Source organism: Miniopterus natalensis, chromosome 20, assembly GCF_054644295.1.
Source record: "Miniopterus natalensis isolate mMinNat1 chromosome 20, mMinNat1.hap1, whole genome shotgun sequence".
Taxonomy (NCBI): domain Eukaryota; kingdom Metazoa; phylum Chordata; class Mammalia; order Chiroptera; family Miniopteridae; genus Miniopterus; species Miniopterus natalensis.
In genome coordinates this window covers 27,115,408-27,142,650 of record NC_142100.1, presented here as the reverse complement: position 1 = coordinate 27,142,650, position 27,243 = coordinate 27,115,408, and the positions used below count along the sequence as shown (strand labels likewise).

The 27,243-nt window shown below is 57.0% G+C and overlaps 1 protein-coding gene across 1 annotated transcript in view; it reads left to right on the top strand.

Annotated features, from left to right (window-relative positions):
* Window positions 1-27,243, top strand: part of TMEM132D (transmembrane protein 132D) — an 85,559-nt gene that overhangs the window by 12,995 nt on the left and 45,321 nt on the right. The window contains exon 2 of the mRNA XM_087828807.1: window positions 20,307-21,168. Within this exon, the coding sequence (XP_087684933.1) occupies window positions 20,307-21,168 (862 nt within the window). The remainder of the gene's footprint in view (window positions 1-20,306; window positions 21,169-27,243) is intronic.

Sequence of the window (27,243 nt, the reverse complement as noted above, 5' to 3'; positions counted from 1 at the left end):
GTGGTGGCTGAAGATGGGCCGCTTCCCGAGCCCCCTGCCAGGCACAGCCCCGCGCTCCGGGCCCTGTGGGACTTTGCCCGTGGAGTTGGTGGAGCCGCCCTTCCTGACCCTCCTTCCTGGCCTTCGGAGTGGATGGGGACCCACTGGAGTTCGAGTCGGGGCCCCACAGGTCGAGTGTGTGAACGTGCAGCCTCGGCCCGCCGGCGGAGGGGATGCTGACCTCGGGGCCCGGACCAAGCCTGCCGTCCTTCCTCCCAGCCGCTGTGGAAGGAGGTCGGAAGGCGCCTCCCGCTCTCCCGGACACCTCGGAGCAGCCCCGTTTGCGTATTTTTATCTGGGCTGAGAAGTGATTTAGGGGCTACAGTATTGGCATCTCTGAGTTAATACCGGCCGCGCCCGTGGCTTTTAATCCTGATTTATGGCCACGTTTTAAGTCCAGGGATCCAGCGTAGCAATTTCTGTAATGGAGAGAGCCACCCACCGCCGCTCCCGAAGAGCGGGCCGGACGAGCCAAGTTTATTGGTTCATAAATACATCCGAGGTTAATACCTTCGTTTGGTGGGGCAGCTGTTTAATTTCAAGTCTGGGCAATGGCTTTATTTTTTTTTTCTGAAGAGAGAGAGAGAGAGAGAGAAATGTTGTTTTGGCCTCCCGTGGGTGTGTAATTGCAGATGACAGATGCATTAGATTAGCCTTGGGGGGGTCTGGGAGCGCTGCCTCCGGCCTGTAAATTTTCCTAGACTTTTTCGCTCACAGGTGGCACCAGCCGCCTGGTGTGTATTTCACGAAGAGTGAGAGAGACCCGGGAACGAAGGTGCTGTCGCCGCCTGTGAGTCCCACACGGACACGGGGTGGGGAGGAATTGCCCACGTTTATGTTTTTGGTTAAAAATATTAACAGCTGCTCTGGCCAGCATGGCTCAGCGGTTAGAGCATCAGCCTGAGCACTGAAGGGTCTTGGGTTCGATTCCCGGTCAAGGGCTCATACCTCGGTTGCAGGCTCCATCCCCGGCCCTGGTCGGGGTGCCTGCAGGAGGCGACCCATCGACGTCTCTCCCTCTCTCCCCCCCCCCCCCACTCTCTCTGAAAAAGCCGTGGGGGAAAAATATCCTCGGATTAACAAAAAAAAAAAAAAAAAAAGTAACATCCTTGAGGATAAATTGTCTTTGGGAAGATGTCAGAAGAGACAATTATCAGAAAGTATTTGCCACAAATGTACATATCCCAGATAAGCCAGGCAGCGTCTGTGAAAACGTGAAGAATTGCTGCATTTAGGCAGCACATCTGTGCTGAATAAATTACGCACCATTTCCCCGGAGACGCCGAGTGTCGGTGGTCACACGCGTCGCCGTGATCGACAATGAACGAACAGCCAAGTCACCTTTTCTGTTTCCCAGCGAGCGTCTTGGAAACAAATTCCCTTCCCCTCTGGGTTAAGAATAGATCCCCCCCCCCCCCCTTTTATCCGCTCTTCTGCGCTTTGCAAGATGTGGAACCCATTAGGGGACGGAGCTGTTGGTAGCTGCCTTAATTTGCCTGTCGCAGCTACAGCGACGGGGTCGCGTTACCAGCTGCCCGCGTCTTCCGGTTTGCGGGTCGCGAGTCTAGATGGTCGCGGGGCCGCGTGTGGGTAACTGTGTGCGCCCAGCAGCAGGCAGCCAGGGCGTCGTCTTGGGCCAGCCGTTGCCTCTTTATGGTGCTGGGGGGGCCCTTTTCTGATTTAATGAGCCCTGGGGAGCGTCCTTGGGCCGCAAGGAGCGCGGTGTGGCCGCCCTGTTGCTCTGTGAGCGGCTCGTTTGCCTGGTAAACAGCTGGTGGGAATAAACCTTTCGCTCTGGAAACGCACGTGTCCCGCGTGGTGGGGCAGGCCCTGGGCTCACACGTGCACGGTGCACGCAGCCATCTCGGTGTGTCCGGCGGGGTGGTCGTCTCAGGCCCCCGGGCCGGCACCTGGCCCTTGGTTCCTCAGCGGGGGGAGTCTCTGGACGGGAGCTGCGGGCACGGGGCAGCCGCTCCCTGACCGTGGTTCCCGAGAGGAAAGCGTCCGTCCCAACGTCTGAAGGAAAGGGGGGCCTTGCCCGCCTGGCCAGTGTGGCTCCGTCGATGGAGTCGCTGCCCCATGAGCCAGGAGGTCAGGGTTTGATTCCCGGTTCAGGGCACGTGCCTGGGTTTCGGGCTCGACCCCCTGTGGGAGGCGGGCAGGAGGCAGCCAATCGATGTTCCTCCCTCTCCCTTTCCCTTCCTTTCTCTCTAAAAATCAATAAAAATTCTTTAAAGAAAAAACCCAAAACACTGACAGGCTGAAAGCACTCTACCAGGCATATCTAATTTTTAACGACGTGAGACAAAAAGGAATCTGTAAAGTCGACAAAGCAACAAACATGTTTTCTCCGTTTCCACAGTAAAATAAAATAACTACTCTCAGAAATTGTCCTCCTTAAAATCCAAAACTCCAAGACGTTTTCCTGATGCACTGCGCACGCCCACAGCCCCGAGTGTGTGGCTCCCAAGCCCGACGCTCAGACAACCGGGGGCCCCTCGGAGCCCGAGCCTGTCCCGCCTCGATGACCTGCATGGACCTGGAACGAGCGCCGTGGACAAGGCGCCGGCGAGAAGCACCTGGAGACCTCGTGGGCAGTGCTTTCCAGCTGCCTGTTGCTCCTGGAAGACACGCGGGCGGGCCGGGCGCCATCGGGCCGAGCTAATATGACTCAGTCACCCCGCTGGGGACTGTCACGCGTGGCTCTGAAGACGCTTTCGAAAATTGTTTGCAAGCGGCCGGTGCACTGGGATGGCTGGAGGCAACCTGAGAATTTTACGCCAAATGAAAGTTTTGAAGGAGCGGCTCTTAAAAATAGTGGCGTGGACCCCGACTTAGATGTGGCTGCGTGTGCGTGTCTGTTACTCCGCACCTGAGGGTATTTTTTCCAGTGCTTTTTAGAGCGAGGGAGAGAGAGAAACGTCGTTGTGAGAGAAACACATCAATGGGTTGCCTCCCGCGGGCGCCCCAACCAGGGCTGGGGATCAAACCTGTGACCCAGGTACGTGCCCTTGACCGGGAATCGAACCCGTGGCCCCTCAGTATGTGGGTCGATGCCCTAACCATTGAGCCACTCCAGCCAGGGCCAGGTGCGGCTTTATTTCTGTGTATTTGGGGACACGGCGCAGAACGGAGGGAGTCACTCTATTCCTAACACTGGGGAGCTTAAGCTTTTGTACATGTTTTTAAAAATTTTTTTATTTGGGGTCGGGGAGGGGCTTCTAGCACGTCCCTGTCCATTCCACCTGGACTTACCCACTGTCACGGGGCAGCTTCTCACTGCTACAGCCGACAACAGGCCTGGGTGTGTGGGTACAAAGAGAGCAATGACGGGTACACACACACACACATACACACACATGTGCGCACACACATGCACACAGATGCACACGCACACGCACAGCAACTTCAGCAAAATAAGTTTGTTTCTCTCTCACGTCAACACCGCCCAGAGCGAAGCATCCCAGGGCGGGAATTGTGCCTCCGGGACCAGGAGGGAGCCTGGCTCCTCCCATGTTTTCCCACCGAGGCCCTTACGGCTCTCACGACACACGATGGCTGCATCAGCTCCAGACATCGCGTCCGACGTCCAGCCAGCAGGAAGGACTGCGGACTACGGACGGGCACTTGCTTTTTGAGAACACAACTGGAAGGTCCCGTCGGACACACTGGCAGAGGCCGCGCCCGGCTACCAGGGGAGGCAGCTCTTATTCTAGGCGGCCCTGTGCTCCTTTTAAATCGGGATCCCATGGTTTTTTAGGAAGGAGGAAAGATATCGGGAGAGATTGAGGAAGGGCCCCGCCCATGTTCAAGCACAGCCGCGTGCTGTCCGGGGTGCGTCTCCGTGAGACCCTGCGCCCACCCGCCTGGCCCCGGGGCCCCGTGAATTATGACCCGTGGGAAGGGGGCAACTACACAGAGGGCGAAGCTCCAGGCAACGGCTGTCATCACCGAATTTCAAGCTTCCCCGAGCCCCCGACACCTGCTTCATAAATAAATAACTAAGAAGGACCTCGGGGCTATTAATCCAGGACCTTTTATCATCGTTAAATTGGAGAGAAAATTGAAACAGAGGCTGGAATCCCTCTTTGATCAGCAGCGAGGAGACGTTAACAAGCGTTTTTCCGGGCAGCGAGCTGATTAACACGAGGCTCTGAAGCTCCGTCGTGGTCTATCCCATAGCAGCCGTTGTCTGCAAATGGGCCTGGCAAACGGTTTTCTGGATTCGTCGACGACGGGGTTGCCCGGCCGCTGTGCCTTTCGCTCCTGGCAGGTGCAGGCGGCCTGAGCTTTGTGGGCTCAAAGGCATATATTGGGCGGGGGGAGCCAGTGAATGACAAACGGTTTGGTCAAAAGCTTTGTTCCTGCCCTGGCCGGCGTGGCTCAATGGTTAGAGCGTAGGCCTGATCCCCCTGAAGGGTCTCGGGTTCGATTCCCGGTCAAGGACATGTACCCGTTTGCAGATTCCAGCCCCACCTGGGTCCGGGCACCTGTGGGAGGCAACCAACCGATGTTTCTCTTTCCCTCCCTCCCTCCCTTCCAATGGGGGAAAAAAATCCTCAGGTGGGGATTAAAAAAAATCATAATAAATAGTAGACTCTGGTCTTTCTTGGCCCAACGTTCATGTCCTTTTGTCCTTGGAGGTCAGTGGCCATGAGGAACTCTGGGTCTCTGGACAGTTTATAAACAGCGACATCAGTGCTGGTTAAGTCCTCGGCCTGGTTCTCACACGCGGAAGGAGGGGAGTCGGCCGAACGCTGATACTACTCAGCTTTGCCGGGCATGAGGCCGGGCCCACGGGCGCCTGGGTCCCTTCTGGCTGCGAGTTGCTGGTCCCCCAGAGGGAGCGCCCGCGCCTGGCTTCTTGCTCGGACAGTTCACTAAATTGAATTTTACCACATTCCTGCCCTAGCCGGTGACGTCCTTAAGCAGCGAATGAAAGCAAGGCCCCGGCAGCTGCGGACAGAGGTGTCTGAGGAGGCACCTGCGTGTCCCTGGAGGAGAAAACTGAACCCCTGATGCGCCCCCCGGGCCCCCATCACCTCTGCGCAGCACCTCCCCGGCCGCAGAGGCTGGGCGCTGGACCCGAGGGTCCCACCCGAGCGTGGAAACCGGGGGGGCCACCCATTAAAACAGAAAATGTGTGTGAGCCGCCGGCTCCTCTCACCCAGCGATTAAAAATGTAATCTTCTCGAAGAAAGCGCTGCATATTTGTTTACATTAATGTTAATAGCTTGCTAACTAATGATAAACGTATGATAATTTATTCCGAGTGAAATAAAGTGAGCCCCGAAGACAGACGCGGGCAAGCAGGACTTACGCTAGCCAGAGTCGAGAGCCGGGCCATTAATAACCATATTGTTTCACCGCGGTGAAGATCCCTGTATGCAAATGATACGCGAGCAATATACAAACGATATGCAAAAGGATGTGCTAATGATACGCAAAATGCCCACGGGGAGCCGAGCCCTGGCCAGGTGGGGGCCTCGGGAGCAGGAAATCCCGGCGAAGGTTCCGTGGGCCCATCTCACCCTCCTCGCCGAGGCTCCGAAGGGCCTGTCGCAGGGCGAGGGAAGGTCCTAGGACACCTTCTGGGGGCACGTTGGACGTTCAGGAGGGTCCACCTTCGCTTCCCCAGACGTAAACAGAATTAATAAAAGCTGCCAACTTGCCCGTGTTTAGGAATCATTAGGCCCAACTATTTCTGCGAATTTAGAAATCGTTGTCGCCATCGCTCACGTTAGCGGCTCTAACTGCAGGCATCTCGCACCATCTATCGGCGCCGGCAGCCGCCTCCCCTCCCTCCCGGTGCCCCAGCGCCACCCTGCGGGGCAGATACCGTTGTGTCACTCGGATCCCGGCCACGAGAGTTACTGTGTGTGGCCGACGCCGGCGGTGGGCCAGCCCAGAGCTAGGCCTCCCCCCTCGCTAACAGGGCCGAGGGAGGGAGATGAGAAGGACCCGCTTCCTTTTCTAAAAAAATATTTGTTATTGACTTTTTTAGAGAGAGAGGAAGAGAGAGGGAGAGAGAGGGAAACACCAATGATGAGAGGGGCCTGGATCGGCTGCCTCCTGCAGGCCCCCGACTGGGGATCGAGCCCGCAACCCGGGGAAGGGGCCCTGACCCGGGTTCAAACCCTGACCTCCTGGGTCATAAGTCCGATGCTCGGCCATCTGAGCCGCACGGGCCGGGTGGGACGCCGGTGTCCCTGAGAGGGCCGAGCTGCCCGTCTGGAAGGACCCCCCTCGCAGCAGCAGGAGGCTCGAGCTCACGGCCGGGGAGCCCTGGGGGGGCGTCCATTCCCCCGGCCGGGGTCTCAGGGCTCCCGGGATGGAAGCCAGTCTGTGGGACGACCGGCACCGCGAGCCACCTGCCCAGGGGCCTGACTTGCCCAGGCCTTGGCTTCTGCGGAACCAGAGGGTTAACCCCCCGCCCCTTCCCCAGGCTCCCTGGGCCGGTTCCATGCAAATCACCAGCACAACACAGAATTCATCACGGCTCAGTTTTAAGGCTCATTAGTTGCCAATCTTGGATCTTGGTTTCTCACCGAGACCGAGGGGGATTTTTTCTCATTGTGGAGGGAGGGTCCAGGGAGTGCCCAGTATCCAGACTACGTGTGCGTGTCCATACACACGCGTGCACGTATGTATCTGTGTCTCTCTCTATTCGTGTACATGCATGGAGGGTGCCTCAAAAAAGTATACGCACACTCTGAATAATTAGAAAGACGCTGTTTATTAAAATACGTTTCATTTTCAGAATTGAGCTGCCGGCTGTTGCAGTGTGTATACGTTTTGGGGGACATCCCGTATATTTGGGGTGTAGATCTATTTTTAACCATAATTGTGTTTTTATGGAGCGGTTGCTGCCCCTGGTGGCTGGTATGGGCGAGAGGACAGGGTGGGGGTGGGGGGTCCCCAGGGACCGCTTTGCACAGAGTGAAACAGGCTCAGGCCTCTGGGAGCTTGACGCCGGTCACTTTTCCCGAGTTTCTCTTGCCCTCGCTTCTCGCTTTTACCACCCGTGTCCCTCCCACGGACGTGGCTACTTTCCCTCCCTTTGTTAATTGGCCTCCGGTTCTGTCCCAGAAACGCTGATGGCGGCGGAAACGTGGCAGCCACGGGACTACCTTAGGGACACGAGTGGGCGCGTGGGGCCGACCTGCCCTTTCCCTCCGGGAGCCCGCGCTGGTCCCTCTGTCCGTCCCTGGCGGGCGGGTGTGCAGGTGGTGCCCTCGGGGACGCTGAGCCCGAAGGCGTCTCACTCGCCACCGCGACCTGCCTGCCCGTCGGTGCCGTAGCCCCTGGGACGGGACAGCGTGGCCTTCCCCGGGGGACATGGACGAAGCCCACAGCGACGCCCGGTTTATTTTGCTCGGCTCTTCCATCCGGATGAGCCCGCAGGAAGGGGCTTAATCGGCCCAGAGGACGTTTGTGTCCACTCTCCCCAGGCCACAGAAAGGCCGCCTGTGTCCCCGCCTCCGGCTCTAACAAACCCCGAGTCTTCCCGGCCTTTCTGCCCACAGCGATGAAAGGAGCCCTGTGTCCCTCGCTCCTCTGCTCAGGGCGCAGCCAGAAATCCTGCGCGCTTGTGGGCACCCACGTCTCCTCCCTCCCCAGACACGCTCGGCGAGGCCTGGCTGTGGCTGGCACCGGTGCCGCTGGTCCTGGCGGGTCCCGGACCCACACAGTCTGCAGGGTGTGAGCCGTGCGTGTGGCCCCTGCGGGGTCCCACCGGCTCCTCCAGGCCCTGAAACGACCCCTAATTCTGTTAGAAACACCCAGGCCCTGCCCTGGCCGGCGTGGCTCAGTGGCTAGAGCGGTGCCCCGTGGACGGAAGGGTCCCAGGCTCGGTTCCAGCCCAGGGCACGGACCTGGGGTGCAGGCTCGACCCCGGCGTTGGCGGGGTGAGTGTGGGAGGCCGCCGACCGGCGTGTCCCTCACATCGATGTTTCTCTCTCTCTCCCTTCCACTCTCTCTGAAAAGCCATGGAAAAAATACCCTCAGGTGAGGGTTAAAGAAGAATAAAAAGACTTAGAGGGGGGAAACCAAGCAAGAGTTAAAACACTCTCCCAGCACGGTTAGCGGGGCGCCGGGCTCGCACGAGGCTCATAAATAGGCCCCGCGGGGACAAACGTGCCTCGTGGAACAGAAAACGCGCAGGAAACGTGCCCCCTTAACGTCCGCCGTTGACACTGATGGCTCTAACTGTGCCGTCCCGCACTTGCCAGACGCCGCGTGACCCGACGGGCGTGCGTCTGTCTTTTTTCAATTAACGCGTCAGTCTGCTCTTATGGGTTTTTTTTGGGATTTTTTCCAAGAAAAAGGGAGCATTTCGAATGATTTGAAGTTGTTTGAATAAATGTGCTCCCTGATTTGTGTAAGTCCAGGGCTCGGCCTGAAACGTTCTTACCGGAATCCCTGTGATTTAGAGGACATTGGAAAGGCCTGTGAAAGCCCAGCAACGCCTGTTTCATCAACTGGATTAAGTTTAGGGGAAAAGATTCTGATTTCAGATCCCAAAGACGCCTTGAAGGGCTCTGTTGGTTTGGAGGTGACCCGTCCGGGCTCTGGACTTGGTGACGTTCTCGGTATTGCTGCCCCTTTGGTCCCTTGAGGGGTCGATTCCGGCAGGTGGAAGAGATGTTTAGGGCGGGCGTGGGGAAGGGCGTGGAGCTTCCAGGGCCTCTCTGGGCGCCACGCTCCCCAAATCTCCGCTTTCACCAACCTGGGGCGCCTCCAGGCCTGGTCCTCTCGGGCTCTCGCGGGGGCGCCATTTCCCCGGCAGGATGGATTCACTCTCTGCGTTGGTGACTGACAACTCCAGCCCCTCCCCAGAGGTCACGGGTGGGACGGGCCATTCCAACCCCTAATCCCAGGGTCGGGTCTCCTGCCCAGCCCCCACCCTGAGGTGCTTCCAAATGTCACCACGACACTAACATAACCAAGGAGGCCTTCATTGTGCCCTCGCCAGAAATTACCAGGGTTTTGGGAGCTCTGAGCCAGAAACGGAGACAAAAACCAATAATCCGTTTCTTACTGCAAATCCCAGCCTCCCGGTGCCCAACCCCCTCAGCCCGAAATCCCCTGAGCGGCTCAGCTGGGGCGGCCCTGTCCCCCGCCTGCAGCCCCGTCCCCGCCCCGCCTGCGGCCCTGGAGGCCCGAGTCCTAGATTAGCAGGCGGAACGTCCTGGTGGAACGTTCGCGTCTTCGAGTCTCCGAAGGCTAATTGGATAGAGCTCATCTGGGCACCCGGGCTGCAGGCTGGCTCTACCCGGTGCTCTGATGCAGGAAAATCGACTTGCTGGGTTTTCTCGATGAAATTCCTGCTGTGGAGGCACCAGCCCCTTTCCTAGGATGCGAGAGAGGAGCAGCGTTCACCGGGGGCCACGTGACCCGGGCCTCCCGTTGCTGGAGGTTCGTACGTTTGGGATTTTGAGTTCTCCTGCGGTGACGGTACATGTGCGTCGAGGTGTGTGTGTGCGTAGGGGGATGAATCCTGAACATAAACATTTAAAATATAACATTTGAATCCCTTTTTGACATTCCTTAATTTATGAAAGATTGAAGCCATCTGGGGTTTCCGCCACACCTGACAGGCTGGGGATACGACCCATTAAAATAAACCTTTGCAGTGGCGTTGGGGGTGGGGGACAGAGCGGTTGCAGGTTGATGTTTCTCTCATCGGGGAGGAAGAAATCTTCCTGTACCTTCTAGTTTCTTCCGCTGGTCTGATAATCACCCCAACGAGAGACAGATGCACAGGAGAAAACAGTGAGGGAATGAGCCGTGTAGGTGTCTGAACAAAGGCTCATCCGGGCGGAGGGCAAGGGATTTGCAAAGGCCCAGGTCCGGCGGCTGCTGGCCAGTTGGGGTCGCGGTGGAGAGGCCAGTGGCCGGACAGCCAGGGGAGGGGGTCAGATAGGTGTCAGCGGCCAGGGGCGCTCAGGGCAGTTCACTGGCGTTTCTCCAGAAGGGACGGGAGAGCCTCAGGGGCACCTTGACTGACGTTTATCTCAACAGGCCCGTGCTGGCTGCTGCCAGGGAGTGGGTGCCAGGCGGGAGCAGGGGCCATCTGGAGGCAGGTGAAAGGTGCTGCGGTCCCGCAGGTGAGAGGAAGTAGTGACGTTTGCACGTCGTTTAGAGGACGCGCCAACAGGGCTGGGTGATAAAACTGGACAAGGAGCTGGAGACAGAGAGGAGGGTCTGTGACGGTCCCTGAACGAGGGAGGTCGGAGCTCTGTCCCTGGAGGGGAGGCTGCAGGAGAATCTGCAGGTGGGAAGGACCAGGTGCGTCGCCAAATGCCCTTCAATGTCCCCCCATCCCACCCCCGACTGTAGCTTCCTTCGGGTGTAAAGCACTTGCCCTCATCAGCTGAAGGACCGAACGCAGGATGGCATCTCTCGGCTCCTGTGTATGTTAAAAAAACAGAATACAGTGTTTCTTTATTGAGAGAGAAAACGGAACATTCTTTGTTCAACACCACAAAGCGCCGCACCCCGCCGCCCACCCCGACACCTGGCAGTTCTGTTCAAGGCCCGGCCCTTCTTCAAGGATTTTGAATCTGATGACATCTTTCCGTCTCCAGTTCCACCGCCCTGGTCCAGGACGGTGCCGTCTTGCTTCCTCATTAGTCTCCTAACGGGGGGCCCCAATTCTGATCCTGGCTCCCTATAAGCCACCCCCCCACTCCCCCCCAGGCAAATGAAATCAAATCGCTCTGCAGGAAAAATAAGTAACAGAGTCTCCAGATCTGCAGCCAGCCCACCTGGCGCTCCGCGCTCCCTAATGGAAGGGAAGGGTTACCGTTGATCCTGCCTCAGAGGCTGTTCCCGCGTCTCGCTACAATGTGTCGGGATCTCCCTTGTTTTCACCTTCGGTGCCTTAAGTATAAGGCTGCGTGTGAAACGAGGGAGGTACATTGTTGCATTCGCGCAGACACCGCCCCTCCCCCTCCTGTCCCTCCCCCCTTTCTCCCCCCCTTTCTTCCCCCTTCTCCGAAAAGGAGTCCACTCCATCTGTGCCTTGGGTGGGAGGTGTCTGCTATTAAACGGAGACAATGGCTATTTTAATTCCATTTACTCTGCAGCAGGGCCTAATGTGGTCACTTAGGGTTAGCATCAAGATCTCTAATCTCATTGATTTCCCCTGGTATTGGGTGGAATATTATAGCTGGGACCTTTTAAGGAAGATGTTGAAAAATGAATGCAGGAGTCATTTAATCTGCTTAGCTTGTTCAGTAATAGCCAATCAATACAGTGCATTATGGGCTGTAGAAATGCCGTAGACTTTGTTTCCTGACAGACGACCCTTGTAGGTTAATCGGGGGACAACAGGTTGTTTTCTTAAAATGTCACTTTTGTCGGTTGTCCCGGTGACGTCACCACCGTGGTGATGAAAGAGGAACAAAGAAGTGGACTGAGAGCTGAACCGGCGCGAGGGGCTTGGCCAAGCGCAGAGGGTCCATACTCCGCGTCTAAACCATCGGCCAGTCCTGTCGCCCCTGCCTCTGACCTACGTCCACGTTGTGGCCACTTCCTGTCACCTGCACCTGCTCCCACCATTGGTTATGGCAACGCCCCCTGTCTGGCCCTTCCGCCCCTCATCCCCTACCCCTACCTTGCCTCCGTATCATAGCCACAGTGGTCGTTTTAAACATCTCAGCTTTGTGAACGACCTTACAGTCTAGAGATCAACAAATGCCGGCAGGGGAAGCATGTGATGTCCGTGAGGCGTAAGGGCTGGGTGGGGACTGCGGCCAAGCAGTGAGTTCTGGCCCCACCTAAAGGGCACAGCTCTTCTGCTTGTTACAATATGGCGACGGACTCGCAGATTTCTCACATCTTGCAACGTGTGAAAGAAAAACCTAGAGTCAAGATTTTCATGTGAAATCTGTTTTATAAATATTGGCATTAAGACCTAATTACGATTTTAAATAACAGCATGCAGAGTCAAAGACAACAGGCTTTGGAGCCAGAATCGGCTCCTGGGCCTTCAGTTGGCAACATCTGCTGTGGGCAGCAGGAGGGTTTTTTAAAATAGAAGCAACCGGTGGGGGTGACATTCTGCCACCATCTACCAGGAGTCCTAAGCACCCAGTTTGGGGAATGGCAGTTTCCTCTTGAAAGTCGAGGACCAGTGGCCCCAAGGTCTCTCCTCTTAACCACAGGTGTCTTTGGCCCAGTGAAGGCAATTTTGAGATTTAATAAATAGAATTTTTTAAAAAATATGCTTTTATTAATTTTAGAGAGAGGAAGGGAAAGGGAAAGAGAGAGAAACATCGATGGGCTGCCTCCTGCACGCCCCCTACTGGGGATGAGCCCGCAACCTGGGCCTGGGCCCTGACCGGGAATCGAACCTGTGGCCTCTTGGTTCCTGGGATGACTCTCAGCCGCTGAGCCACACCAGCGGGCTGGGCAATAAAGAGAAATTTTAAAACAAGGATCTGAAACTGGCTCTTCCTCCTTCCACAAGCCAGAACCTGAACCCAGGGAAACAGAATTTTACTCCCCAGTTAAAAAGGGCCCTTTCCCGTCAGGCCTCTGAGGTGCCAAATGGGGACGGAGCCCTGCAGGCGACCGTGTTCTGTCCCGATGTCCCAGGTCACTCATTCCCGATCCTCGCTGCGTGGTGTCCGGCGTCCGGGGATCTCGGGGGAGAAAGGGTCCTACCGCTTGCTCCGGGAGGGAGCTTTCCGGGCAGGGCCGGGTGGACGGCATGTTCATTATAGTCACTCCAATTAAAGAATAAAATAAGCTGTGCTCGCTCAGAGACAAAGTCTGCTGGCAAACGAAATGAAAAACAGGAACAAACAGGGTGATGTGTGAATTTTTGCCGTTGGTGCTGTGTCAGAGAAAAGTTTTATTTCTGTCCTGGTTTGAGAGGACCTCCTGTGGTCAGGGTCCCCCCCCCCCCAGTTCTTGTCATATTGCGTCCTTTATAGTCTGAGTCTGTGCTCTTTGTTGATGATGGAAAAAAGTGGGGGACTCTTAGGGGACCCCTCCCTCCCACACCCAGTGCCCTAAATCTAAATACATGGGCACCATCCTTCAGGTGTCTCACTGTATCTTTTTTTTTTTTTTTTTTTTAATTTAAAAAATTTTTCCCATTGATTTTTAGAGAGAGTGGAAGGGAGAGAGAGCGAGAGAGACACATCGACTGGTTGCCTCCCGCATGCACCCTGACCGGGGCTGGGGATCGAGCCTGCAACCCGGCTACATGCCCTTGACCGGGAATCGAACCTGAGACCCTTTGGTGCACCGGCCGATGCTCCAGTCACTGAGCCACGCTGGCCAGGGTGGAACGTTCCCTGTGTTCTTGATTACGAGCCCTTAATGGCCCACCTGTCGCTTACTTTGGGGGTGGGGTAGGAGCTTAGACCCCTGGCTGTCAAGTTCGAATCCCAGTTACCCCGGGAGCTTTGCGGGAGACGCAGCAAAGAAACACACCTCGGAGGCTCCGTTAAAAAAGACTCGCTCCCGTCAACCCGGCGTGTCCCTGTCAGGGTGAAATGAACTTGTCACCCAGGGGCTTCCCGTTTAATCAAAAGTTGTAAGTGCTGGCGTTTTCTGTTATAGGCAAACACTCCACTGAAGAGCCCGGGGCTCTCAGATAAGCTCTTTCTGGTGGAATAAATCATTTACTGAATCATCTCAAAGCCTCTCAGCCCTGCGTGTTTACATTGCTTCAGAAGGGCTTTCCTTACGGGAACACGGATGTTTCTGAGGCTCCCAGAAACGTGTCCTAAGCGGATAAATGTCCGGTGGCCAAAATACACAATTAGGTTTCCCCGACATCTGTCATTCACGGGGAACCAGACCTTCTACAGGGACCTGCCGAGAAATGAATTATTTTTTTATTGTGTTAAACAATCACGGTGTGTCTCCAGTCTTGTTACAGGCTGGACTGTTGCTTTAGTCTAGGAAATGTGTTTTGTTTTTGTTTTTGTAATTATTGAACTCACCGGATGTGGCCATTTTTAATTTCTTTGAAAAAAATTTTTTTAGGCCACATCTTGAGCACGTAGGCAGCTCTGGGTGGGTTTCTCAGGGGCATGGCCAGATTGCCGTTTCCGAAAATAGCCCTGTTAATAATACACTAGCTGGTGTGCGCTGAGCACGGACGTGGAATAACTCAGGTGATTCCACAGCTGTGTGAGGTGCGTGCTGTGAGCACCCTCATTTTACAGATGAAGGACACGGGAGCGAGGGAGACCCGGGGATTTTCCCGACGTGGCCCAGCTGGCCTGGGGGCAGCCAGCCCGGCGCCACCCTGGTGGTGACGAGCCGACCGGGGCAGCCTGGCCTAGAAACTGTCTTTGTAACCGCCCACTTCTCGGCCTTTTTTACCCTTAAAATGGTAGAAAGTGAGTTAATTACTGGCCGCTTGTGCCCTGTTCTGGTAAAAGGACAATTTCATAGGAAACGAAATGCAGAGCCTTGTGTGTGTCAGGGGCACGGTGGGTCTTCTAATTAATATTCATCCTCAGAGATGCACAGAAAGGAAATTACTTTTTCCCTCTAATTAGTAGCTTTTTAATAAATCAGTATCCGTTCTGCTGCGAGGCCAGCTTTCTGGAGGGAAAGGGCACCCGTCTGGAACCAGGCGCAGCCACTTTCTGTCTCGTGGGCCCAGTGGCTCCGGTCTCCTGGCCTCGGTTTTCCTACCTGCTTCGTGGGGACAGTAGCACCCTTGTCCCTGTACCACGGTGAGCACCCAATAAAAGAGCCAATCAAAAGTACCCGTCGCTCCGGAAAATAACCCCACAATAAATATTACTTTCCTCCATCCCTCCCTCACTTTTCCGGTAAAACAGTTTAATACGTAGACCGATTTCCAAAGAAGCCAGCAAGCAGAGGCCGGGAACCGTATTAGAAAGAAGGAAGTGAGGACAACCAGCCTGAGTTATTTTTTATTTTTTATTTCCTTGGGCCGGGAATAAAACCTCCACAGCATCAGGGTGCATCAGAAACTCACGTCCTCCTCAGTGTCATCAAGTCCCCTGGGGACTCCCCTCTCGCACCCAGTCCAGGGACACGTGGGCGGCTGAATCCGTCCCAGCGTCTGGGTGGAAATGCAGGCCTGGGGCATCGCAGAGCCCATTCCCCCGCCACCGTCATTGCCTCGTCGTGAGCACGCGACCCAGCTGGGGCCCCTGACCGCCCAGCCTCAGATTTCTTCTTTAAATGTTTTTATTGATTTTTAGGGAGAGAGGAAGGGAGAAGGAGAGAGAGAGAAACATCGATGAGAGAGAGTCGTGGATCGGCTGCCTCCTGCGCGCCCCCTGCTGGGGGCCGAGGGCACAACGCGGGCATGAGCCCTGACGGGGAATCGAACCGGCAACCTCCTGGTTCCTGGGTCGACGCTCCACCGCTGAGCTGCCCCGGCCAGCCGGGCACTTGGAATTGTCATTGTTCATTGTCGACGTTGTAAAGTGGCTCCCGTGGAATCAGAATCCGGAAACCCGGACGGGTGTGCTTGGTTTACCACCGACGCTCAGACGTTTCCTACCTGGTAACCTCCCCTCTGAAAAGCCTGCAGGAGTCTTTGCACGTGGACTTGTGTCTGTCCATGATCTGCCTCCAGACTCCAGGGGACCTCGGGGACGGAGGTGGCAGGGGGTGGCCATCTCTGTCGCTGTTACTTGTCTTGCCCTGTCTCCTGGCCTCGCCTCTTCTCTGTCTTTCATTGTTTCAGGAAATAGGGTCTATGGGTGAAATCACTCAAAATGACTTTGCCGTCAGAAAATGGGGAAGGAGTTGTTTGCAGGGTTTTGTTTTTGTTTTTTTTAAAGCTGTTTAATCCCTGAGCTAATTAAACATTAATATAAACAATTTAAAAAATATGAGATGGGACACTCCGCTAGGTTTCATGTAAAGCGAGTTAATGAAGTCTTCTCGCTGTGGACGGACGCGTGCGGCGGGCTGTGGGGATGGACGGGCGGCTCAGGCATCGCTGGGCCGGAAATTAAAAATAAAACCAAGTGCTCTACGCCCAAACTGCATCTCAGGGTCTGAAGAAGTGCTTCAGATGCGGGGACAGATTCCCCTGACGTCTCTGAGAGCAACGTGAGTGGTTTAGAGGCAGATTGAGAACAAGTTGTGTAAAGGGAATGAGTTGTTTCTGTCCCCGGATCAGTGTGCGGCGGGGGGAGGGCCGGCCCTCTCAATGCCCTTTATGGACACGGATCCCAAAGAATAACCTGTGCGTTTCCCTGGAGCTCACATTTTCTCACTGAAGGACTATGTGATAAGCCCCCCAAATTTGTCCAGCTCCACGCTTGTTCCTGGGGACATTGTCTGGGTCATTGTCACAACGTTCACACCGGTGGCCTTTCCCCTGAGCTGTGCCCTCCACCATTCACGCCGCCCAGGTAGACACATCACCACGAAGTCCCTACCTTGGGGCCACCTAAGCAATGATGTCCACGGATCGTGCGTGGCCTCCGTGGCTGAATTACACTGTTTCCATGTTCATTAGAGAGATGCAGGGCTAGTTACAATGTAAAAGCACATTTTGCTGGTGCCACTGGGACTGATCATGCGTGGGGCCACTGTTGCTCTGCCGTGGAAGATCACATTTTAACGTGGAGATGTGAACAGAACAGGGCTGGCCCTCGAGCCCCTCCTTGAGGGTCCCGTTGCTTGGGGCTGAAGGAGCGGACCGCTGGGCTTGAGCTCTGTCTCTGCCACCTGGGTGGCTTCAGGCAAGCCCCTCACCCACGCTGGACGGCACCTGACCTGTGGGGTGGCCGGGAGCAGGGAGTTCACTTACCTCCCTAGAGCGTGGTGGGCAGTGCGTGGGACTGAGTGAAATTACTAAAGAGAGCGTTTGTTGGGGAAGCAAACTCAACTGCATCTTGGAACAGACTGGGCATCATTTTTGTCATTTTGTTTAAAAAAAAAAAAAAGGAAGTAGCACTAGCTTTAGGTCAACTGGGAGCATTTTTAAGCAATAAACGTTCAGGCCAGATACCAGGCAAGAAGACAAACAGGCCATTAGCGGGAGAAAGGTCAGACACGACTTCTCTTTGAACGATGTTCCCGGTGACCCCTGTTGCTTTCCCGGATGAAGTCAGAGGCCCCAAAGCCATGGCCCTCGGAATATGTAATTAGCTGCACAATTAAGTGTGGTGTCCTCAAGTCGTGGAGTCAGATTCCAACAGGGAAGTCGACAGAGCGGTGGTGTCAGGATTAATGCCTAACGACCCATTACTCTGGTGCTTGGCTGTGGCATTTTCTAGAATGAATGACAAGCTGGTGTGATGACAGTTGAAGATCATTGTTCAGAGCAGTGCCAAGATATATGTTTTTATTGATTTCAGAGAGGAAGGGAGAGAGCTGGAGAGAGAGAAACATCAATGTTGAGGGAGAGTCATTGATCGGCTGCCTCCTGCACGTGACCTCCTGGTTCATAGGTTGACGGTCAGCCACTGAGCCACGCAGGCCAGGATATATATATATATATATATATATATATTTTAATCCTCAACTGAGGATATTTTTTTCTGTTGATTTTTAAAGAGAGTGGAAGGGAGGGAGGGAGGGAGAGAAACATTGATTGGTTGCTTCCCGCACCTGCCCTGACCAGGGCTGGGGATCAAACCTGCAACCCAGGTGGATGCCCTTGACGGGCAATCGGACCTGAGACCCTTCGCTGTGTGGGCCGATGCTCTAACCACTGAGCAACACCGGCCAGGGCGAGAAAGGCCTATTTTTTAGGTTGAACCATTTCAAATCGCTGTGCAGGTTGGCGAGATCGACTCATATACCTGCAGTTTCAAAGGGTTGGGCACAGCACCAGCCCCGCTTGCTGAAGGGGGGCTCACCCCTCCCTGGGTGTGATCAGGCCGTTGCACTGTCAGATAGATGCCTGAGAGCTCAGGCTGAATCCACGCGTCCAGCTGGCTTTCCAACGGGACGCTGACCGGGATGCAGCGTGGCTCCCTGGGCTATGAGGCCTGGGCGGGCCTTCCACGCCCTCTGGTCAGTGTTGTCATTGCACCCACCAGCCCACTGGACACAGATCAGGTCAGCGACTTGCTTGCATCTCCTGAGCTCTGTGCCCCAGAGCCAGGGCCAGGACCCCTTTGCTCTCTGCTCACACACAGTTGCCCAGAGGCCTCCGGACCCAGGTAGGCGTTGTCCATGGGAAAACACGCCCCCGTGGGCTTCTGAGGCAGGTGGGCACAATGAGCCTGGGCTTGGGCTGCTTTTCGTGCAGAATCGCCAGAGATAATTGTGCAGCTACTGTTGAGAGGGGCCTGCGCCCGATGCGTGGAGTGCTGCCTGGAAATTACCAGCCCTGGGAACACTGGAAAGTCAGTGTTCCCAGAGCCGGTAATTTCCATTTCTAAAGCCCGTTAAATTGGTTTCTGAATTATGTAATTTCTGCGCCTGTGTTTTTCTAACAGAAATATAAGGCATGCTGTAAAAATAACGCTTGGGACTTTTTTTTTTTTTTTAAACCTCGAGGGAGGGATATGTTCAGTGAGGAACAAAAGCTGCTTTTCCTCTTGTAAGCAAGTGCCTGACTTCGGCGCTGACTGGGGGCCTCCGCTTCAAAGAGGCGTCTGCGGCCTGGAACGAGCGCCCCGCGGGGGCAGGTGCAGAGCCGGCCGCCGCCCGCCGCGGCGCTTTCGTTTTATGTCACTGACTGTGGGGGGCACGTGTTCTCTTCCTGTGCTTTAAAGTCCCTCTTAGGTTGTAAAGTCACCAAGAGTGAGCCCCAAACCCTGGGCTCGCACCCTCGAACCCCAAGAAAAACAGACCCCAGGCCCGTGTGCTGCGAGGCCTGTAAATAATAAACTTTTTCGCTGAAGGGCGTCTTGCAATCAGAATAACCACGAAGGTCGGTCCGTTGTCACGGGGTGTAGGAAGGGGAGGGGCTGGGGGACGCTCGCCCGCCCAGGTGAGCGCCCCGGGCAGTTCTAGCCGGTAGCGTCCCCACCGACGGGCGGAGCCTGCGCAGAACAGCGCCGCGCCGCCGCACGACATTACGACACGACCACATTGGACATTACAGCGTGACATCATGATGACATTGCAATATTACGACATCACTACATTACGACGTCGCAACATTGCGACTTACAGCTTTACGGCATATGTTATAGACGTCACAACATTACGACATCACCGATTACGACGTCGCGGCCTTACGACTGACTGCGTCGTGACGTTGCAATATTACGACAGGAGCACATGACATGCCAGCATTACGACGTCACTGCATTACGGCAGGATGTAACGTGACGACGTTTCCCCGGCCCCTCCGGCGCTGGGCGTAGGAATGTTTCAGCTCTGTCCTAACCTCCCGGAAGCGCCGTCTTACATCCGGTGCGTTGTGCGAACGCGGTGACGTGGTGCGTGACTGTGTGTGAAGCGAGCTGCCTGCCGCAGGGCCTTTGCCTGAGACTTGTGTCCCGGTGCTGAGCCTGCGGCGGGTGTCGGGGTTCCGCGTGGGGGGCGGTGACCCACAGTTAGTGTCGGGGTTCCGCGTGGGGGGCGGTGGCCCGCAGCTAGGGTCGGGGTTCCGCGTGGGGGGCGGTGGCCCGCAGCTAGGGTCGGGGTTCCGCGTGGGGGCGGTGGCCCGCAGCTAGGGTCGGGGTTCCGCGTGGGGGCGGTGGCCCGCGCTAGCGTCGGGGTTCCGCGTGGGGGCGGTGGCCCGCGCTAGCGTCGGGGTTCCGCGTGGGGGCGGTGGCCCGCGCTAGCGTCGGGGTTCCGCGTGGGGGCGGTGGCCCGCAGCTAGGGTCGGGGTTCCGCGTGGGGGGCGGTGGCCCGCAGCTAGGGTCGGGGTTCCGCGTGGGGGCGGTGGCCCGCAGCTAGGGTCGGGGTTCCGCGTGGGGGCGGTGGCCCGCAGCTAGGGTCGGGGTTCCGCGTGGGGGGCGGTGGCCCGCAGCTAGGGTCGGGGTTCCGCGTGGGGGCGGTGGCCCGCAGCTAGCGTCGGGGTTCCGCGTGGGGGCGGTGGCCCGCGCTAGCGTCGGGGTTCCGCGTGGGGGCGGTGGCCCGCGCTAGCGTCGGGGTTCCGCGTGGGGGCGGTGGCCCGCGCTAGCGTCGGGGTTCCGCGTGGGGGCGGTGGCCCGCAGCTAGGGTCGGGGTTCCGCGTGGGGGCGGTGGCCCGCAGCTAGGGTCGGGGTTCCGCGTGGGGGCGGTGGCCCGCAGCTAGGGTCGGGGTTCCGCGTGGGGGCGGTGGCCCGCGCTAGCGTCGGGTACGGCCGTCGGGGCTGGCGGCCGCCCGGGTCTGACGCCCCTCCGTTCCTCCGCAGTGACCGAGGGCCGCGGCCTCCTGGAGAGCATCCAGCGCTTCTCGCTGCTGCCCACCTACCTGCCCGTGACCTACCGCGTGCACGACGCCGACGCGTCCTTCTTCCTGAAGGAGGCCAACCAGGACGTCATGCGCAACTCCAGCCTGCAGTCGCGCGTGGAGTCCTTTCTCATCCACAGGGCGCGGCGCACGCCCGTGCTCAGCGCCAGCTACGGGCCCTTCTCCGCGCGGCAGGCGGTGCCCCCGGACCTGCTGCTGCCCGCGGGCGCCCCGGGCGCGGCCTCGGCGGGCTGGAGGCTGAAGGCGCACGTCCTGCGGGACAGGATCGACGCGGGCCGGCCGGCCGTGCAGGTGCTGTTCCACGCCGTGGGCCGCGACTGGGCCGAGCGCCCCGGCGAGCGGCTGCCCTGCCTGCGCGTGTTCGCCTTCAGGGAGACGCGGGAGGTGCGCGGCGGCTGCCGGCTGCGGGGCGCGCTGGGGCTGTGCGTGGCCGAGCTGCGGCTGCCGCCGGGCTGGTTCGGCGCCCCCGCGGTGGTGGCGGGGCGCAGGCAGGCGGCGGCCCCGGCCGAGGGCAGCGCCGTGGAGCTTTACTACACCGTGCACCCCGGGGACGGGCGCGGGGACTGCGCCCGGGCGGCGGCGGGGGCCGGCGGCGACGCGGACGAGTCGGGGCCGCCCCTGCAGAGGATCGGGAGCGTGTTCCTGCACCCGGCGCGGGGCCGCGGCCCGCAGCCGCTGCGGGAGCTGCGGCTGGACCACAACGTGGCCGTCCACTACCTGCCCCGCGCCGCGCGGCCGGGCGCCGTGCTCACCTTCCCGGTGACCGTCTCCAGAAACTGCTCGGAGGACCAGTTCACCTTGAGGTGAGTGAGCTCGGCATCCCCACCTGTGCGGGCTCAGAGGCCAGGTGTGGCTCTGACGCGCCCCCCCGTGGACGGGCAGAGCTGCGGCCAACCGGCTCCCTGTTTTCCTGGCAAAATGCAGGTCAGGTGGACCTGTCCGGGTTGTGCATTTGGAGGCAGAGCTGTTCTGATCCATCCATTGCCTGGGTTGTCGCAGAACAGCCAGGGGACCCCGTGAGAGGCCTTCTGGGCAGCTTGGGTGCCTGCCCTTGGCCAGTGTCAGGAAGGCGAACGTGGCCCAGCTGGGGCCCCTTGACAGTCGGGGCTAAATGGCTGACCGGTGAGCTGAGCCTCCAGCGGGTCATGTGGGGCAGACGCTCGGCTCTGCCCCTCAGCGTCCGCTCCAAGCCTGTGGGCTCGGAGTCTGGGGTGGTACCAGCCCCAGCGACAGTTTTCTCTCGCTCTGGAAACAGCGCGGGGCGTGCATTTTGTAAAAGAGTGTAAGGTGTGACAAACCTCCTGTCCCATTTGTGGAGGATCTTGTAGGAGAACATGCCAGAGACCAGGCATTGACGAGAAGCGTCCTTTAGAGAAAACACGGGTTCGTTTGCTGTTTGGAACGTGTACCGTGAGAGACGCCGCTTGCCTCGCCTTAATTAGATTTTCGTTCAATCGTTTTTGTTTTGAACCCAGCCGAGCTTGATTACAGCGGCCATCTGGCCTGTGTGCTGTGGGTCGCCAAGCACGTCCTAACGTGGTCTGAGGGGCCACGTCGTAAAATGTGTGTCCTGACCCGTGGAAATAGGGGTGCCATGGAACATGACACGTTTTCAATGCGGGTTTAAGAGTTCACCCGGTAATGATCGGTTCTCTCATCCCTCTCGGTCTGGGGGTAGTGTTTTTCTTTTTCTTTTTGTTTGTTAGGGGTTGGGTGAGTTTAAGAAAGAATCACTGTTTTGCTCCTCTATCTTACAGGCAGCAGTTTATTATTGTGACCGAGTGCTAGGGATTGTCTTTGCATCTTAACCTAACAGTTGAACTTGGTTCAGCCTTGGAAATAAATAGCTTTGTATCCGACGACCGTTTGCTGCCTGCTAAACACGTCCTGATAGTCCCGAGGGCGGCTCTGTCATTGGCCGACGGTGACAAGCCAGGAGACGTCGAATGTGCTGGGCCTCATCGTCCAAGGGGTCCAGATCTTTGCAAACTCAGGAACCCACACAGCTGAGGCCTCTAGATGTGGTCGCTCCGTTTATAAGTCAGCTCGGGACATTTTGGACAAACGGCAAAACGGTGTTTGCTCAGAGCCGGTTTAGAAATTTGTTAAAGAGAAGAGTCAGCTTCCAGTTGAGCCCGTAGCGGATGTTTCTCGAGTGGCGTTTCGCCTGCTGCGAGCCCCGCAGCCTCTCGCTGCACAGGCGTCTGTGTGTGAGAACAGCTGGCGGGAACCCCGCATCCGCAGTGCGGTCAGCCTCTGGTCTGAAGCCTCATAATTAGAAAGTAATAAAACCGTGTACATCTTTCCTAATGAAGTCAATTCGACACTAACTGAGCATCGCTTCCAAGTGCCTGGCGTTGGTATGGGTCTGCTCTCCGGCCATCTGCTGGAAACGACTCTGAAGGTCAGCCCGTTCCATCTCCTCTGAAACTGTGACCGGTGGTTCTGGACTCGCTGTGTTGACGGTGTCAGCACTGCCCGGAGGTGGCTCCTGTTCCGTAGGCCAGGTGCCCGCGTGGCATCTATCGTCGCTTGAGGACGGCCGAGGCAGAGGGACCCTGTGAGGTGCCGGCACCGGGAGGGAGGCCTGCAGACCAGGCGGGCTGTGCTAGTTCTCACAGGTGACACCTCGGGGAACAGAGGCACTAGCTTCCAGCCTGGGGCTCAGTTTTGGGTGCCTCACGCGCACCGACTGGGGCCAGGGACCAAACCTGCAACTCAGGCCCATGCCCCTGACTGGGAAGCGACCCCGCGACCCCGTGACCCCGCGGGCTGACACTCTAACCACTGAGCAGCAGCGGCCGGGCTCAGCTCCACGTCTTGGCCTCGGTGCTGCCTGGCCCCTCTCTCTGCCCCGGGCCTGACGTCCTTCATTCCCGGTCTTCCCGGGCGGGCTCTCTCGGCCCGTGGTTCTAGCTTCTCCAGGGAGACGTGTCACCTCACTCTGACCTGGGAGCACTAAGAGGCGCCCTCAGCACTAGTTTGACCTCAGCCTGGGCTTGAGCCCCAGCAGTTACCCTCCGTGGGACCTCGGGCATGTCACCTCTAAAGTGAGAAATTTTAACCCCTAACTCACGGTTTTGTTCTAGAAAGTCACGAACCACTGAGGGCGGTGGGAGGGGGACAGGAACGTGCGCGTGAGAATCGTAGCAGTGGCACCGCAGGCCCGTTGCTTCCTCTACAGCGGGCACATCTTAGGGGAGACGGTTTCTTTTTTTTCTTCTTTTTTAATATTTTTTTATTAACTTAGGTGGGAACTCGGCTCCCAGAGTTATTGCTTAACTGCTTTTGGCTGCGTATTTTTAGGTTTTAGAGGCAAAAGCTTTCAAAGCCGCTGTGTTTGCCTCTCATGCCCCCGAGCGCGTTAGTGGTTCCCGGGCAATAAGAGAAGGAGAGAAGATGAGAGTGGGCGGCCAGGCAGGCTGGTCACCCGGAGATGGATGGGAGGCGACATGGGCCCTGACGGCGCGGGCGCGGGCTGGTGGAAGGGCTCTCCCGCCATCCATCACCCGCTCACCAGCACCGGATGTCATCCTGACGCTCCCGCATCCCCAGAGAGCTGGGAAATGAACCCGATCGGGGAGGGCTCGTGCCGGCCCCTGGACCTCACGGGACTCGTGCTGCTGGGGAGATACCCGCCCCAGAGCCCCTTTCCCCGCAGAGTTCAGGCCTCCCCACGTCCCTGTTTATGCTCAGGAGACGGGATAAAAGACGTAACAAGCTCCTCACAGGGTGAGTTTCCCGGGTCACATTCCCCAGCTGACCTCCGGCGTTTGCCAAAACTCACGTCATTGCGTTTAAATTCTTTCCTGAATCAGGCACAAAGATAAGGCTTGGAAACGTCCTGACTTTTGAAAACGTCACTCTGAGCAACCTGGAGGCTGTTGTTGGTTGAACCTGGACAGAGACGTGCCCGATGTCTCTGTTTTAGGAGGATGGTTCTGGCTTCTGTGTGGAGAACAGACTGGAAGGGGCAAGATCAGAGACAGGAGAGAGGAGCAATAGCCCCGAGAGGAGCGGGTGCTTGTCCCACCGCAGCCGGGGAGCCGTGGGGGTGGGTGAGCCCCCAGGCTGCGTGGCCAGCACCTGCCAGCGGGTCCTTTGAGCTGGAAAGAACGAACAGTCAGAGATGACCCCGGCCATGGGGCAGACGGCCCTTGTAGGAAGAAGAGCGGGTTTGGGGACAAAAGCAGAAATGGGTTCGTGTGGGCTCGAGACACCGGCGACCGGGCTTGGGCAGCGTTGGGCCACTTCAGGGCTCTGTCATCGAGCACAGCGAACTCTGGATGCCTCCCAGAGAGGAGCCCAGGTTTTTACATCCCATACGTCCCTCTCCTGTTGGGGCCGTGCATTCAATTATAGAACGAGATTGTCCTTAAAAAAAAAAATTCCTTATGGTGTTTAAATGAGGAAGAAAATGACGACGGAAACTCAGTTTGCGTCAAAGAAAGTCGTTTAACAGGTTTCTTTAACACCTGCTGGTGTCGCCCTTTAAGCCACATGTCAGAGGATCCTCATATTTAAAACACCGAACGCAGGAATTTGTAATGGGAACATTAAGAGAGCTTAGTTCAGCAAATGGGATTAAGGTGATACCTTCCTTTTCACAAGTTAATTGAGTTTAAATGAAGGCAATTTGGCTGAAGTGAAAAAATCAAATAAATGGGTGGGAGGAGGAGGGGGAGGGGGTGGGTGTAACCCAAGACAAATGGATGCCTCAGGAGTAGGGACACTTTGGAAAATTAGCTAGACGTAGGGAAATTGGCTCCGTGTCCCCATATTTAATTAGGTAATAGGTCCTTTACTGGCAGGGACACTGCCGCACAGACATTTTGTCTCCGTGGGGACCTGTGCGCAGTGCGATGGAACATGTCCCCTACGGGGGCTCCTAAGTGAGCGTCGTCGGGGACCTGGGGGAGCCCGTGCGAACCTGTGTGCAGACGCATATATGCCCGTATGTTCTAAATACTTAAAACCCATCTCGACCTTAGTTATCGTTAAAGCCACAAACGCTTTAAGGAATCCGGTTCTTACTACTTAAGTACATTAACCTAAGAAAAAGCCAAAGTGAGAGGCAACAACCATTTATTTGAGATGATAAAGCACAGCTGTTCGGGAAGCACCGATTCAGGCAGAAGCCCAGATAGTGTTTCCGTTAAGAGACAAAGGCAACGGGTGTTGCTGAGGAAGGCGAGGGGAGCAGTTACACCCCTAGAAGGAAGGTGGTGTTGCGGGTGCAGATACGGTGACTTAGTATCACTAACTCGAAACAGTGTTTTCAGTGTTTAGCCCCGTAGTCAGCAGTTTGGTAGCTACAGTATCTTTCTTGTATCTTTGCAAGCAGTTCTCTGGGACACAGTGTTGCTCTAGGCCTGCTTGTGACCCGAGGACCCGTATTTACAAAATGAGACTTGAAGCAATGCTGGCCGAGCTCCGATGGGCGGCGGCCGTGAGGGCTGTTGGCGCCCCCTCGTTGGCCAGACGACAGCTCTTGTCAGTGACTCTTACTGCATTTGTCCTTTGGGGTCTTATCTCACGGGTCTAAAAATGTGTGTGAGGTTTGTCCATGGTGTGGCCTGCGTCACACCCTCCTTCCTGTTTAAGGCTGGATCACGTCCCGCTGCGTGGACGGACCGCGCTGTGCGTATGCTTCACCTGTTACTGTCCTCATCTGTCCGGACTCAGGGAGGGTAAGTCACTTGCCGAAGGTCAGAAGCCTATCGGTCTGCGAACGCTAACTCCAGGGTCTGGTTTGCACGTTTCTGTCAACTTCCTGGCGACAGGCCCTCCTGATGCTGGTCAAACCTCAAGCCGGTCAACACAGACTCAGGTAGAAGCAGCCGGCGGGGGTGCGGATGGTCCTCAGCTCACTCCCCTTCGTTTCTCTGGAATTAAGAGAACGGGTTCCTTCTGGGAACATCCATCACCGTTTCCCTTCTTGAAAGCAGCCAGACTCATTCATTGGAATTACTGCTATTGATTGGCTGCGGCTCAAGGGCTGCTCGTCTCCCGTGAAGGGCGGCACGTGACCCCAAGCGAGCCAGGCTGTGCGGGGGGGGGGTCCCCCCCAGAAGACTCAGGAGAGGCCCAGCCGGCTTGCCTGCTGCCTGCAGCGCGTTTTCAGCCAGGAGGCCTGGTGTTCTTTCCAGAGATGAGGGTGAATGTCTAACCCAGTGGCTCCTGAGGGGCCCCAAACCAACACCATCGGCGCCACCTGGGAACTTACTAGAAGTGAAACGCTGGTGGAGCCACCCAGACCCAGTCCTCCAGGAGGTCCAGGGGTGGGGCCAGTCGTGTGTTTGACAAGCCCGCCAGGTGGTGGGTCCACCTGCACCTGAGAACCAGATAGGGGCTGATGGCTTATTACATCGCCTTCGACATCCTGGGTTTATCCATTAACCGAGGTCCTTGGTTTTCTGCAGGACATAGTTTTGTTCTCACCTATAAATAAATTTTTCCCCAGAAACAAAATAAATAAAGTGGAGACTCTGCACAGGTCTTTAAATGAAAATCAATAGTGGGTCCTGGGCCCGTGCCCCACGGAGCCGGGGTCTGCTAGCTTCTGTCGGTGCCTTTGTTCTGTGAGTGAAAACCCCGCGTGTTGAGCGGATAAACGTCCGAGCTCCTGTTTCCTGCCGCCTCAGGGTCGCGAGGCCGGAGTAAGACTCCTTAGAGCTCGCTCCCCGCTCCTGCCCTGCGCTTGCAGCTTAGAGCCCGGGGGTTGTGGGTGGTGATTCCCCAGCAGTCAGTGCTCCACAGAGTCCTGCAGAAACGGGGCGGCCGCCAGCCCCACCCCGCGGTCCCCGCATCGGCGGTGGGGCGCGGGTGTCATTACGGACACAGTGCCCTCGCCTTGGACGGTGCGAGGTGCCGACGGG